General features: G+C 50.6%; 1 protein-coding gene across 2 annotated transcripts in view; it reads left to right on the forward strand.

The window, feature by feature from the left end:
* The first annotated feature begins 5,845 nt into the window (after positions 1 to 5,845).
* LIN9 (lin-9 DREAM MuvB core complex component) overlaps positions 5,846 to 15,479 on the forward strand; it is a 59,147-nt gene continuing 49,513 nt past the window's right edge. For both annotated transcript variants that reach the window (XM_075339065.1, XM_075339066.1), the window contains exon 1: positions 5,846 to 6,067. In XM_075339065.1, coding sequence (XP_075195180.1) covers positions 5,974 to 6,067 — 94 coding nt within the window. In that variant the 5' untranslated portion in view covers positions 5,846 to 5,973. The remainder of the gene's footprint in view (positions 6,068 to 15,479) is intronic.

A 15,479-nucleotide genomic window follows, 5' to 3' on the forward strand; every position in this document is an offset into this window, starting at 1 on the left:
GATATCTCTCCCCCAGCTCCTTCAGTGGAGGAGTCAGCTTCCCAGCAGGAGAAATCCCATTTCAGTATCTCAAGCGTACATTGAGTACTTTTCTGGCCACGCTGACTTCAGAGAAGCAGTGCAGAATCACCACGCTTACCAGATAAGCGTTTCTCCAAATGTATTAAGGATACATGTTATCCCTTTCCCCCTGACGTGGTCAGGCGCTGGACCCAGGGTCCAAAGGTGGATCCCCCAATCTCCAGGCTTGCGGCTAGATCCATAGTTGCAGTGGAGATGGGACTTCACTTAAAGATGCCATTGACAGACAGATGGACCTCTGGTTGAAATCTGTCTATGAAGCTATCGGCGTGTCGGTTGCTCCGGCATTCGCAGCCGTATGGGCACTCTAAGCTATGTCAGCTGGTCTTGCGCAGCTGGTCTTGAGCACAGGTACATCTGTGCCGCAGGTGGCGTCCTTATCCTCCCAATGTCTGCATTGCGACTTACCCTATTAATGCTGTCCGAGAGAGACAGTCGAGGTTTCGGTCCTTCCCAGGCTCTGGCAGGTCCAAATTGTCCTAGTCCAAAAGGGCTCAAAAGGCTCAGAGGGGCTCAGATTCCAGGCGGGCCCAATCACGCCCAAGGAAGGCAGCCAGAGGAACCGCTTCCAAGGCGGTCTCCTCATGACTTTAAGCTCTCTCTCTCCGCATCCGCGGTTGGTGGCAGACTCTCTCGCCTTGGCGACATTTAGCTGCCACAGGTCACAGACCGGTGGGTGAGAGACATTGTGTCTCACGTGTACAGGATAGAGTTCTGTTCTCGGCCTCCGGCTCGATTCTTCAGAACTTCCCCACCTACCCACCGAGCCGATGCTCTTCTGCAGGCAGAAGGAGTGGTAATTCCTGTTCCTCTTCAGGAACAAGACACGGTTTTTCCTCCAATCTGATTGTGGGGGACCTAAAACTGCTCAACAAGCACGTGAAGGCCAGGCGGTTCCGGATGGCATCCCTCCGCTCCGTCATTGCCTCAATGTCTCAAGGAGATTTCCTAGCATCAATAGACACAGGATGCTTATCTCCACGTGCCGATTGCTCCAGAGCACCAACGTTTGCTACGTTTCGTTATTGAAGACGAGCATCTTCAGTTCGTAACCCTGCCCTTCGGTCTGGCGACAGCCCTACGGGTTTTCACCAAGTTCAGGGCAGCAGTGGGAGCAGTCCTGCACTCTCAGGGTCACTCGGTGATCCTTCCTTGGACGGTCGACTGGTCAAGGCACCCTCTCAAGAGGCATGCCAACACAGCCTGAGCGTAGCGCTGGAGACTCTCCAGAGTTTCGGGTGGATCATCAACTTCTCAAGGTTAAATCTGACACCGACCCAATCGCTGACATATCTGGGCATGGAGTGTCACGCTCCCTCAGCGATAGTGAAGCTTCCGCTGGACACGTTCACTACAGACGGGGGTGCAGTCTCTCCTTCACGGCCAGTCACACCCCTTAACACGACTCATGCAGAGGCAGTCACTTTCGCGCAGTTTCATCTGCGTCCACTCCAATGTGGCATTCTTTGCCAATGGGATGGGAAGTCGACGTCCCTAGAAGGAACGTCCCCCTTCTCAGACGGTCAAGGACTCTCTTCAGAGGAGTCCATCCTTCAAATCAATGTTCTGGAAATCTGGGCAGTGTATCTTGCCCTGCAAGCCTTCCAGCCGTGGCTGGAAAGCACACACATCCGAATTCAGTCGGACAAATCCACAGCGGTGGCATACATCTACCACCAAGGCGGAACACGCAGTCGGCAAGCCTCCCAGGAAGTCCGGCGGAGTCTGATGGGGGTGGAAGACAGAGCATCCACCATATCCGCAGTTCACATCCCGGGCGCAGAAAACTGGGAAGCAGACTTCCTCAGTTGCCAGGGTATGGACGCAGGGGAAGGGTATCTTCACCCGGACGGTTTTCAGGAAATCTGTCAACGCTGGGGGATGCTGAACGTCGACCTAATAGCGTCTCGGCACAACAACAAGGTTCCGATTTTCATGGCGCGGTATCAAGATCAAAGAGCTCTGGCGGCAGACGCCTTAGTTCAGGTTTGGTCGCAGTTCCAGCTACCTATGTGTTTCCCCCTCTGACACTGCTGCTCAGAGGGCTACGCAACATCAGGTCCGTTTGCCGCCGCGCCATCCTCATCGCCACAGACTGGCCGAGGAGGTCGTAGTCCCCGGATCTGTGGCATCTCACGGTCTGCCAACCGTGGGCACTACCAGCCCGGCCAGACTTACTGTCCCAAGGGCCGTTTTTTCCATCTGAATTCTACGGCCCTGAACCTGACGGTATGGCCTTTGAGTCCTGAATCCTAGCGTCTTCAGGATTATCTCAGGACGTCATTGCCACCATGAGACAGACTAGAAAACCGACGTCTGCCAAGATCTACCACAGGATGTGGAGGATATTCTTCTCTTAATGCTCTGCTCAGGGAGTGTCTCCCTGCCCATTTGCATTCCCTACTTTTCCTTCCTTCCTGCAATCTGGTTTGGAAAAAGGTTGTCACTCGGCTCCCTCAAAGGACAAGTCTCAGCGCTATCTGTATTCTTCAGAAGCGCCTAGCACCACTTCCTCAGGTACACACGTTCCTGCAGGAGGTTTGTCACATTGTCCCTCTGTACAAACGGCCGTTGGACACATGGGATCTGAACAGGGTACTAATTGCTCTCCAGAAGCCGCCCTTCGAGCCTCTGAGAGATGTTTCACTCTCTCGACTTTCCCAGAAAGAGGCCTTTCTGGTAGCGGTCACGTCTCTTAGGAGAGTGTCCGAGCTAGCAGCGCTGTCATCCAAAAGCTTCCTTCCTGGTGTTTCACCGAGGCAAGGCAGTGCTGCGCCCGATTCCGGAGTTCTCCCTAAGGTGGTATCCCCCTTTCATCTCAATCAGGATATCTCCTTACCTTCCTTTTGCCTCATCCATTTCATCGATATGAAATGGATTTGCATTTGTTGGATCTGGTGAGAGCACTCAGAATCTACATTTCCCGCACGGCGCCTCTGCGCCGCTCGGATGCACTCTCTGTGCTTGTCGCTAATCAGCGTAAAGAGTCGCAGGCTTCCACATCCACCCTGGCTCGATGGATCAAGGAACCAATTCTTGAAGCCTACTGTTCTGCTGGGCTTCCGGTTCCATCAGGGCTGAAAGCCCATTTTACCAGAGCCGTGGGTGCGCCCTAGGCATTACGGCACCAGGCTACGGCTCAGCAGGTGTGCCAGGCGGCTACCTGGTCGAGTCTGCACACTTTCACCAAGCATTGTCAGGTGCATACCTACGCTTAGGCGGATGCCAGCTTAGGTAGAAGAGTCCTGCAGGCGGCGGTTGCCTCCTTGTAGGGAAGGGCTGTTTTACAGCTCTAACATGAGGTATTTCTTTACCCACCCAGGGACAGCTTTTGGACGTCCCAATCGTCTGGGTCTCCCAATGGAGCGCCGAAGAAGAAGGGAATTTTGTTACTTACCGTAAATTCCTTTTCTTCTAGCTCCTATTGGGAGACCCAGCACCCGCCCTGTTGTCCTTCGGGATTTTTGGTTGTTTTTCGGGTACACATGTTGTTCATGTTGAATGGTTTTCAGTTCTCCGATGTTACTTCGGAGTGAATTTGTTTAAACCAGTTATTGGCTTTCCTCCTTCTTGCTTTTGCACTAAAACTGGTGAGCCAGTGATCCCACTGGGGGTGTATAGCCAGAAGGGGAGGGGCCTTACACTTTTTAGTGTAATGCTTTGTGTGGCCTCCGGAGGCAGTGCTATACACCCAATCGTCTGGGTCTCCCAATAGGAGCTAGAAGAAAAGGAATTTACGGTAAGTAACAAAATTCCCTTCATCCATACTCTCAGACAGTTTGTCAGCAAATACTGCAAACTCCGTCCCTGTCACCTGGACAGTGGTAGCAGGTGGTTCCACTTGGGCTACCAGTAGCAGAGGCTCTGGCTGAGTAAGTGCCACAGGGGCCGAGCATTGCACACAATGAGGGTCAGTGGAACCTGCCGGTAGTATAGCCGCACATGAGGTACAGGTTGCAAAGTAAGCCTGTGCTTTGGCACCCTTGCTATTTGCGGACGACATGCTGTTGTCTCCTCTGAGTACAATCCAGGAGGGTATATAGCCAAAAATCAACAGTGCGACCGTACAGTGTAAATGTATAGCATATAAGCATATATATATATGTACACTCCGGCACTCAGTGGGGCCAGCACCTCAGGTGCTGCTTACCGACCGCTAAAAAGCGGTTGTGTGATCACCAGATTCCCTGCCTGAGCCTCCCAGAGCCTGTTGTCTCTCCTCTCCAGCGTTAGAAGTGCTGACAGGAATGGCTGCCGGCGTTCTGTGGGGAGGAGGGGGCCGTGGGCGTGCTCTAGAAAGTGCGGGAATCTGGAGCCCCACTGTGCTGAATGAGGGGGGAGGAGGATACAGAGTATGCTCCAGCCCTCAGCGCTGACGTCCTGTACAGCGTCCCGCCCTTCCCCTGACTGACAGGCCTGGGGGCGGGAATATGCGATACTAGGCCGCAAAAGCCGGGGACTAAAGTTATAAGCGCGGCCGGCATATAAGCGCGGCCGGCGCGGTAGTCCCCGGCGCACTAACACACCCAGCAGTGCTGCAGTGTATATGGCACAAGCGCTCCATGCGCGGTCCCCACGGGGACACAGAGTACCTCACAGTAGCAGGGCCTTGTCCCTGACGATACCCGGCTCCTGTCCAGCAGATTCCCCAGGGGCTGCGGAGGGAGCACGGTCCCAGTGCCTGGAGACCGATTAGGATCCCACTTCACCCAGAGCCCATTAAGGGATGGGGAAGGAAAACAGCATGTGGCTCCTGCCTATGTACCCGCAATGGGTACCTCAACCTTAACAACACCGCCGACTAGAGTGGGGTGAGAAGGGAGCATGCTGGGGGCCCTGTTATGGGCCCTCTTTTCTTCCATCCGACATAGTCAGCAGCTGCTGCTGACTAAGATGTGGAGCTATGCGTGGATGTGTGCCTCCTTCGCACAAAGCATAAAAACTGAGGAGCCCGTGATGCACGGGGGGTGTATAGGCAGAAGGGGAGGGGCTTTACACTTTTAAGTGTAATACTTTGTGTGGCCTCCGGAGGCAGAAGCTATACACCCAATTGTCTGGGTCTCCCAATGGAGCGACAAAGAAAGAGCTCTTTCCCTCAGCACCCAGCTTTCCCATGCTCTGATATGGGAAAGCTGGGTGCTGAGGGGAAGCTGTATGACAGGGTATGGGGAAGCAGTGTTTCGAGGACAAGATGGATATCAGAACATGGGAAAGCTGGGTGCTGATAGAGGGATTTTAGATCATGGGACATCTGGGGACTGTGGGTAAGAGCCAAGTGTCAGTGTCCTTATCCCGTACCCTCAGTGTCAGTGTCCTTATCCCGTACCCTCAGTGTCAGTGTCCTTATCCCGTACCCTCAGTGTCAGTGTCCTTATCCCGTACCCTCAGTGTCAGTGTCCTTATCCCGTACCCTCAGTGTCAGTGTCCTGCACCCCAAGTGTCGGTGCACGTGGAGGGGAGGAAGGGGGGATGGGCCAGGTCCGAACTTTGCACCGGGGCCCATCCATCTCTAGTTACGCCACTGGTGGTCATTATATTGTTATACCCTCCGGTACACTGCCTCTCCTCGGGACAGTATCTCGTTTCTTCCGCCGCTCCCGCTTTGAGACGTGACTTGTATACAGCGCAGCCATTATCTGTGACCGCAGCTCCGTCACCACCGCGCGCCTCCCGGATTCATCCTGCCGACTCCGCCTACATCAGCCGCGCATGCGTGTCCCCTCCCCTGCAAGCGCGTCCCCGCGGTTGCACATGGACGCGCACGTCCGCCGCGTCGTGTGTTTAGTGGTGACGTCACGTTCTCGCCCAGCAACGCGAGCGGGATCGCGAATGGCGGCGCAGAGAGGGCAGTTCAAACCCAACGGAGGCTCGTCCTGCCCGTGACTCGGCAACATGAAGCGGATGAAGACCACCCGGGCCGCGGCGGCCACCGGAGCCGAGGGGGAGGACGACGACGGCGAAGCGCAGGGCCCGGACCTGGCGGAGGGTAAGAGTGACAGGCGGAGGGAGAAGCCGGAGCTGCCGCCGCCCGGGAGGGGATAGAGCCGGCTCCTGTCACTGAGGGCTCCGGCTCCTGTCACTGAGAGCCCCGGGCCCCTCTGTGAGGGCGACCCTGTCACCTGGAGGACTGCAACCCCGAGCAGCAGGGGGCGCTGCAGCCGGGAACAATAGGAGGAGGGGAGCAGCCTGGGGTCCTGGCCCCCAACCCCTGCCCAGAGCCTGTATGGTGTTGGCTCACTTCCTGGAGCTGGTGTGATGGTGGTCCTTGCCCAGAGCCGGTGTGATGGGGGCTCCCTTCCCGAAACCCGTGTGATGAGGGGGGCTCCCCCTGGCCGGAGCCCGTGTGATGAGGGGGGGCTCCCCCTGCCCGGAGCCCGTGTGATGAGGGGGGGCTCCCGGAGCCCGTGTGATGAGGGGGGGCTCCCCCTGGCCGGAGCCCGTGTGATGAGGGGGGGCTCCCCCCTGGCCGGAGCCCGTGTGATGAGGGGGGGGCTCCCCCTGCCCGGAGCCCGTGTGATGAGGGGGGGCTCCCCCTGCCCGGAGCACGTGTGATGAGGGGGGGCTCCCCCTGCCCGGAGCCCGTGTGATGAGGGGGGGCCCCCTTCTGCCCGGAGCCCGTGTGATGAGGGGGGGCCCCCTTCTGCCCGGAGCCCGTGTGATGAGGGGGTGCCCCCTTCTGCCCGGAGCCCGTGTGATGAGGGGGTGCCCCCTTCTGCCCGGAGCCCGTGTGATGAGGGGGTGCCCCCTTCTGCCCGGAGCCCGTGTGATGAGGGGGTGCCCCCTTCTGCCCGGAGCCCGTGTGATGAGGGGGTGCCCCCTTCTGCCCGGAGCCCGTGTGATTAGGGGGTGCCCCCTTCTGCCCGGAGCCCGTGTGATGAGGGGGGCTCCCCCTGCCCGCAGCCTGTGTGATGAGGGGGGCTCCCCCCTGCCCGGAGCCCCGCTCTGCTACATAGCAGCATCGGGACCCTCATGAGTTCGCGTTACGATCTGTTTTCATCACCACCACTTTGGGGTCCGGACGTCTGATTTCTGTTTAATTAATTTTTTTTGCAATTAAAGAGCCATAACTTTTTTTTTTTTAATTTATCCTTCCACATAGACACATGAGGGCTCGTTCTTTGCGGGATTCCTTCATTTTACCACATGGTGTGCCAGAAAGCGGAAAAACAAAATTCCAAGTGTGGTGAAATTGCAAAAAAAAAGTGCAATTCCACGTTTTTTTTTTTATGTATCGTATTCATTGTACAGTAAGGCTATGTGCCCACGGGACTCTGTAACCGCAGAATTTGCTGCGGAAAAACCTGCAGATTTATCTGGATTTTCTAGATAAATCAGCAGGTTTTAGCAAGTACAGACACTCCCCATGTTATCCTATGGGACATGGGGAGTGCTGTGTCCATGCTGCGGATACGTGCGGCTGCGGAATCTCCTGCGGATTTCCCGCAGCCGCACCTAACTGCATGTCAATTATTCCTGCGGAAATACCTGCGGATGTCCCGGCTGTCCACTATGGAGATGGAGGCCGGGACTTCGCAGGTAAGTCGCATGAATGTCCGCAGGTTTACTGCAGATATTTCACTGGAATCCCGCAGTTATGTATAGCTGCGGATTCCGGGGATCAGCTGCGGCCGTACCTGCGGATACATCCACGGGTACAGAGTCCCATGGGCACACAGCCTAAGACTGACCGGACAGTGAGTCTCCAGGTCAGTACCAGAACCTGCTGTGTCTTAGGGCTTAGTTTCAGGAGATGTCTTTATTTATTTCATTAACCGTAATCCACATTTATTCTTGGAAGAAAAAAAAAATCAACACATGTCCACTAGACATAAACAATATCATCTGGCTGGGAGCAGGTTGTCAAAATAACGGTCCCCCTTTTTATAAGTATGGAAAGGAATAGTCTGGGAATAAACTCCACCAATAAATAAACCTGCGTGTGACCACAAATTGAAGGGCTACATTCTTATTTTACAAATACAAAACCCTTTATTGGTACAATTACAAAGTGAAATCACAATATGTCATAAAATGCATTGAGAGGAGGTGTAACAAGGAAAAATCCAGAAAACACCCGAGGAAGTGGACGTGTACGTTCAATCAGTATGCAAAATAGATATGGACACATACACCGTGTCCAGAATTATTAGGCAAGTTGTATTTTAGAGGATTTTGTTTTTATTATTGATCAACAACTATGTTCTCAGTCAACCCAAAAGACTCATAAATATCAAAGCTTAATATTTTTGGCAGTTGGAGTGGTTTTTTAGATTTGGGTATCTTAGGAGGATCTGTTTGTGCACTTAACTATTACTGTGCAGAATTATTAGGCAACTTAATAAAAACAAATCTATTCCCATCTCACTTGTTTATTTTCACCAGGTAAACCAATATAACTGCACAAAATTTAGAAAAAAACATTTCTGACATGCAAAAACAAAACCCCAAAAAATGAATATAGTCCCCTTTCTTTCTGATGACACTCAGCAGCCGACCATCCATAGATTGTCATTGCTTGATCTGTTTATGATCCATATTGCATGCAGCAGCCACCACAGCCTCCAGACACTGCTCCCAGAGGTGACGGTTTTCCCTCCCTGTACATCTCACATTTTATGAGGGACCACAGGTTCTCTATGGGGTTCAGATCAGGGGAACAAGGGGGCCATGCCATTATTTTTTCATCTTTTATCCCTTTACTGGCCAGCCACGCTGTGGAGTAGTTGGATGCATGTGATGGAGCATTGTCCTGCATGAAAATCATGTTTTTCTTGAACGATACCGACTTCTTCCTGTACCACTGCTTGTAGAAGATGTCTTCCAGAAACTGGCAGTAGGTCTGGGAGTTGAGCTTCACTCCATCCTCAACCCGAAAAGGTCCCACAAGTTGATCTTTGATGATCCCAGCCCATACCAGTGCCCACCTCCACCTTGCTGGCGTCTGAGTCGGAGTGGAGCTCTCTGCCCTTTACTGATCCAGCCTCTGGCCCATCCATCTGCCCATCAAGAGTCACTCTCATTTCATCAGTCCATAAAACCTGTGAAAAATCAGTCTTAAGATATTTCTTGGCCCAGTCTTGAGGTTTTATCTGATGTTTCTTGGTCAGAGGTGGTGTTTTTCAGCCTTCCTTACCTTGGCCATGTCCCTGAGTATGGCACACCTTGTGCTTTTTGATACTCCAGTAACGTTGCAGCTCTGAAATGTGGCCAAACTGGTGGCAAATGGCATCTTGGCAGCTTCACGCTTGATTTTCCTCAATTCATGGGCAGTTATTTTCTGCCTTTTTTGCCCAGCACGCTTCTTGCGACCCTGTTGGCTATTTGCCATGAAACGCTTGATTGTTCGGTGATCACGCTTCAAACGTTTGGCAATTTCAAGACTGCTGCATCCCTCTGCAAGACATCGCACAATATGGACTTTTCAGAGCCCGTCACATCTCTCTTCTGACCCATTTTGCCAAAGGAAAGGAAGTTGCCTAATAATTAAGCCCTCCTTATATAGGGTGTTGATGTCATTACACCGCACCCCTCCTCATTACAGAGGGGCACATCACCGGATTTACTTCATTGGTAGTTGGCGCTCAGCCTATACAGCTTGGAGTAGGACGACATGTATAACAAGTATCATGGGATCAACATACTCATTTGCCTAATAATTCTGCACACAGTGTATATCACCAGTTTATGAGTCCGTATAGTACCGTGTCATATGTACCTTTAAATAGAATATAAAGCAGAAACTGTGAGGTCAATGACATTGCGTCTAATGAATCGCAGATAAAAACAGGTTTATATATTCAGACCATGTCCTCACACTATGCACATACGGTACATACCAAACTGCCTCCTCTTCAGGTCCTCTAGACTCCTGCAATTAAAGGACCTTTGGTGACATCGTGGTCGCATGACTTGATGTCACTAAGGCTATGTGCGCACTTACCGGATTTTGCCGCGGATTTTCCGCGGATTTGCTGCATGTTTCGCTGCAGAAAATGTTCATAACATCTCTGCAGTGAATCACCAGCAAATCCTATGGAGAAAAAAAATCCTGTGCGCACTAGGCGGAATTTGACAGCTGCATGTTTTGCTGCGGGAATCCCGCAGCAAAAACAAGTGCATGTCACTTCTTTTCCGCACATCGCTGCGGGATTTCACTCCATTGACTCAATGTTAATCATGAAATCCCGCAGGGAATAACGCAGGCAGCAAATTCTGTGCGGTTCACTGCGTTTTCCTGCGTTATTCCCTGCGGTATTTCGCGGTTTACCTCCGGTAATGTACATCACTTGCTTGCGGTTTTGCAGGGAAGTGATGTCATTACAGGAAGAGGAAGCAAAGCAGAGAGTAAACACAAACACATCACAGACACAGACACATCACAGACATAGATCACATAGACACAGACACATAGAACACACATAGAAAGAAAACAGAAATATAGAAAAAAAAGAACGTGGGCTCCGCTGTATATTCACCTTCCAGCCGAGGTAAGCACACAGCGGCGGCCCGGTATTCTCAGGCTGGGGAGGGAGAGGGGCAGGGGTAATGTCCCCCGCCTCACTCCCCCTCCGGCAGCCGAGAATATCAGCCGCAGCTGCCCCGGGACTGTCGCATGCATTATGCGGCACTGCCGGCGTGTCCTCGGCTCTTCTTGCCACCGTGTAGCAGTGGTGGCAAGGTAATACAAGGGGTTAATGATGGTGGGGGACCACCGCCATTAACCCCAGGCTTGATCATGGCAGCGTCTATGTGACAGCTGACATGATCAACCCGTAAGTAAAGTGAAAAAAACACACACCGAAAAATCCTTTATTTTAAATAAAACCAACAAGCCTCGTTAACCCTTTTATTAACCCCCCCAAACAAAGCTCCGACGTAATCCACAGGTCTGACGTCCTGCACTGCTTCCATCCAGCCGCGATGTGTCACAGACACAGGCTGAATGCAGCAGACAGCAGAGGTAATTACCGGTCATTTCCCACGGCCGGTAATGTGAACTCACTGCCGACCGTGGGAAATGCAGCGATCTGTCCTCTATCTATCTATCCCTCTATCTATCTGTCTGTCTATCTATCCCTCTATCTATTCTTCTGTCTATCTACTATCAGAATTAAATGTATTTTTTTTTTTTTCTTCAATGTGCTTTATTGCATTGAATGCAATAAAGCACATCCCAACCCGCACGCGGCAAAACCACGGCAATACCGCGAACAATACCGCGGTAAAGCCGCGGCAAACCGCATGCGGTTTTCGGGTGCGGTTTCCCGCGGTTTTTTACCGCGGGTGCGGTAATCTTTGAGGGCATGCGGAATTTTCTCAAGAAAATTCCATTTCCCAGTGCGCACAGAGCCTAAAGGTCCTTAAGCAGTCTTCATTTCAGAATAGAAATGCAGGGAACGCCTGAGAGTTGGGTCCCTGAAAAATGTGCTTAGTTTGCTCCACCCAACGCCTCCGGCTCTGCACACCAGCCTGACTCCTTTTCAGTTCCTATAGACTTTTGCAGTTAGAGGACCTTTGGTGACATCGTGATCACATGACCATGATGTCAACAAAGTTCCGTAACCAGTTTTCACCTCAGAATGGAAATGCTGGGGATCCCTAAATGAGTGGGGGCTCTAGGCAATTCATCAGTCCCACCCGCCCCCCCCAAAAGCTAGCTTACTTTTGGAGTAGTGCTTATATGTCAAGCATTCTCAAAAAATCCTGTAATATCATGCTAGGTCCCATTTTCAAAGAAACACAGTAGATGCCAAACGTATAATTCTTTTTTTTTTTTCTTTTTTTTTTTTGTGGTGGGAAAACAAAATTCAAAAATTTGTATAAAAAAAAATATAAAAAAATTCTAATTTTAATCGTCATTTTCTGAGGCCCGTAATGTTTTTTAATTTTGCCATATAGAGCTGTAAGAGCTTGTATTTTTTTTTTTTTATTTTTTTTGTGGTGGAAAAAAAATTCAAAAACTAAAAAAAATATATATAAATTATATTTTAATATTTTAATCTTCATTTTCTAAGGCCCGTAATGTTTTACTTTTGGCATATAGAGCTGTAAGAGCTTGTGGGTTTTTTCCTTGTTTTTTTTTTTTTTTTTATTTTGAGGTGAAAAAAAAATTCAAATTTGTATAAAAAAAAATAAAAATATAAAAAATTCTATTTTAATCGTCATTTTCTGAGGCCCGTAATATTTTTTAGTTTTGGCATATAGAGCTGTAAGAGCTTGTTGTGTTTTTTTGTTTGTTTTTTTGCGTCCACAGCAGACCTTTTTATTGATACCATTTTGGGGTAAATGCAATGTTTTGATCTCATTTTATTGCAATGTTATGGCTGCTAAAAAAACCCCCGTAATTCTAGCATTTTGATTTTTTTTTTTCTGCGTTGCGCTGTTTACTAATTCGATTAATTTATTTTGATAAAACACACTTTTATTTTTTTTATTGTTCTATTTTTAATGGGGCAAAAAGGGGGGAGGGGATTTGAACTTTTGTGAGGTCATCGTATTTTTTAAAACTTTTTTTTCTGCATTTACTAGTATTTTTAGGAGACTTGAAGCTTCTGATCACTTGGGCTGTACAGAGCGGAGCATCAGCACCATTATTTGTAGCAAAAATCACAATCCCCTATGAGCGCCGACTAACCAAGAGAATCGTAATAACGGACACACCATATAATGGGCGGCACGGTGGCTCAGTGGTTAGCACGGCAGTCTTGTGGTGGCTCAGTGGTTAGCACTGCAGTCTTGTGGTGGCTCAGTGGTTAGCACTTCAGTCTTGTGGTGGCTCAGTGGTTAGCACTGCAGTCTTGCAGCGCTGGGGTTCTGGGTTCGAATCCCACCAAGGACACCATCTGCAAGGAGTTTGTATGTTCTCCCCGTGTTTGCGTGGGTTTCCTCTGGGGTCTCCGGTTTCCTCCCACACTCCACAGACATACAGATTGGGACTCTAGATTGTGAGCCCCAATGGGGACAGTGTTGCCAATGTATGTAAAGCGCTGTGGAATTAATAGCGCTATATAAATTAATAAAATTATTATTATAATAATGACAACCCATCAGCGCCCCGCGATCATGTCACGGGGGCGCCAATGGGAACAAAGAATGACACGTTCCCTGCCTTAAGTGATGCTTTCATAGATTGACAGCGGGATTTAACAGGTTAACAGTCGCTAGCCGATCTCCGATCCACCCTCGCCTGTTAGCGGCTCAAGGTGGCTCATTGACCCTATTCTCGAGGGGCTGTGCTTGCTGATGACTGGCACCAAGGGTCATTTATCACCCCGGTTTAAGGTCCCCCAACTCGTTTTTACAGCCTCTTTGTTCTCACAGTTAGGCCCTGTGCCCACGCTGTGGATTTATTGTGGAATTTGCCACGTTTTTTTCACGGATTTTCCGCAGATTTCTCCAAAATCCGCAGTAAAGTGAGTCCCCAGCCATTTCTATGGGAATTTTGACGTCTTGTGCCCATGCTGCGTTTTTTGGGGGGTTTTTTCGCTGCAGAAATAGTGCGGATTTCCCTGCGGAAAAATCTGCAGCATGTCAATTATTCCTGCGGATTTACCTGCGGATGTTGTGAATGCAAGTGAATGTGGGGTCAAAAATCCGCAACAAATCCGCAGGTCTGTTCCCACAGGGTGGTTTTCCTGCGTTTTTGGTGCATTTTTCCCACCAAATCCAATGGTTAAAATCCGCACCAAAATCAGCATCAAAAACACACCAAAGTTTTGGTGCGAATTTTTATTTTTTTTTGGGAGATGCTGCAGAAAAATCCGCACGATCTCTTGTCCGTGGGCACAGGGCCTAAGCGGAGTCCCGGGTTCACAGATTAAATCCCACAAACCGGACCATTACCTACTACAGTGCGAGTCCACACCTCCCAAAGAGGTGCTGCAGTGTAAATCAGAGGGGTAGGTCCGGGTAACGGACCGTCCTAGGGGCCCACTGTATATTATAGACGTGTGGCTGCGTCATGCTTCATATTTGTGCCGCCGTCCTTTTATTATAGTCGAAAGGGCATTGGGCAAAAAGGCCCCTGTGGTAACTGCTGGCTCCGCACCCGACGCTGCTGCAAATGTGATGTCTCCCTATTGCTCATGATTTATGTATATCGCCTGCATATTCCACAGCGATGAGCTCAGAAGAGGGTGAAGGAATCATTGCATTGTAGACGGGCATCACACGTTTGGACGTTGTCATAGTGTGCGGCCACAGCCTTCGTAGCCGTCAGTGCTGGCACAGGGGGCTCAGCTGTGTATGTGGGGGGGCTACAAGTTGTCCTTTCCCCTACTACCAGCACCACCACCTCCTTCCTCAGCTGTTCCCCTCCCCCGGTATAAATAGACCTCCGCTTCCATCTGCTGAACTTAAAATATCCCTCCCCGGGGTCAGAGGGGCTGTTTTGTCCGTGCTTGTTGTTGCCTGAGCTGCCTTTGTTTGGGTGTGTAGAGGTGGCATCGAGCTGTGGGGTCGGCACATGGATATCGGAGTTCTGCGGATTTAGTCCGGTCTAGAGACATTGACTTTTACCTGCAGATTTGGCCTGGTCTGGAGACATATACTCTTTTAGGCGCAGATTTGGCCCGGTCTGGAGACATATACTCTTTTAGGCGCAGATTTGGCCCGGTCTGGAGACATATATTCTTTTAGGTGCAGATTTGGCCCGGTCTGGAGACATATATTCTTTTAGCTGCAGATTTGGCTCGGTCTGGAGACATATATTCTTTTAGCTGCAGATTTGGCTCGGTCTGGAGACATATATTCTTTTAGGTGCAGATTTGGCCCGGTCTGGAGACATATATTCTTTTAGCTGCAGATTTGGCTCGGTCTGGAGACATATATTCTTTTAGCTGCAGATTTGGCCCGGTCTGGAGACATATATTCTATTAGCTGCAGATTTGGCCCGGTCTGGAGACATATATGCTTTTTAGCTGCAGATTTGGCTCGGTCTGGAGACATATATTCTTTTCTTTGTCGCTCCTTATTGGGAGACCCAGACAATTGGGGTGTATAGCTATGCCTCCGGAGGCCACACAAAGTATTACACTAAAAGTGTAAAGCCCCTCCCCTTCAGCCTATACACCCCCCGTGCTGCCACGGGCTCATCAGTTTTTATGCTTTGTGCGAAGGAGGTCAGACATGCACGCATAGCTCCACAGCTTAGTCAGCAGCAGCTGCTGACTATGTCGGATGGAAGAAAAGAGGGCCCATAACAGGGCCCCCAGCATGCTCCCTTCTCACCCCACTCTTGTCGGCGGTGTTGTTAAGGTTGAGGTATCCATTGCGGGTACGCAGGCTGGAGCCCACATGCTGCTTTCCTTCCCCATCCCTCAATTAGGGCTCTGGGTGAAGTGGGATCCTTTCGGTCTCCAGGCACAGGAGACCGTGCTCCATCCACAGCTCCTGAGGAC

This window comes from Anomaloglossus baeobatrachus, chromosome 3 (genome assembly GCF_048569485.1).
Source record: "Anomaloglossus baeobatrachus isolate aAnoBae1 chromosome 3, aAnoBae1.hap1, whole genome shotgun sequence".
Classification (NCBI taxonomy): Eukaryota; Metazoa; Chordata; class Amphibia; order Anura; family Aromobatidae; genus Anomaloglossus; species Anomaloglossus baeobatrachus.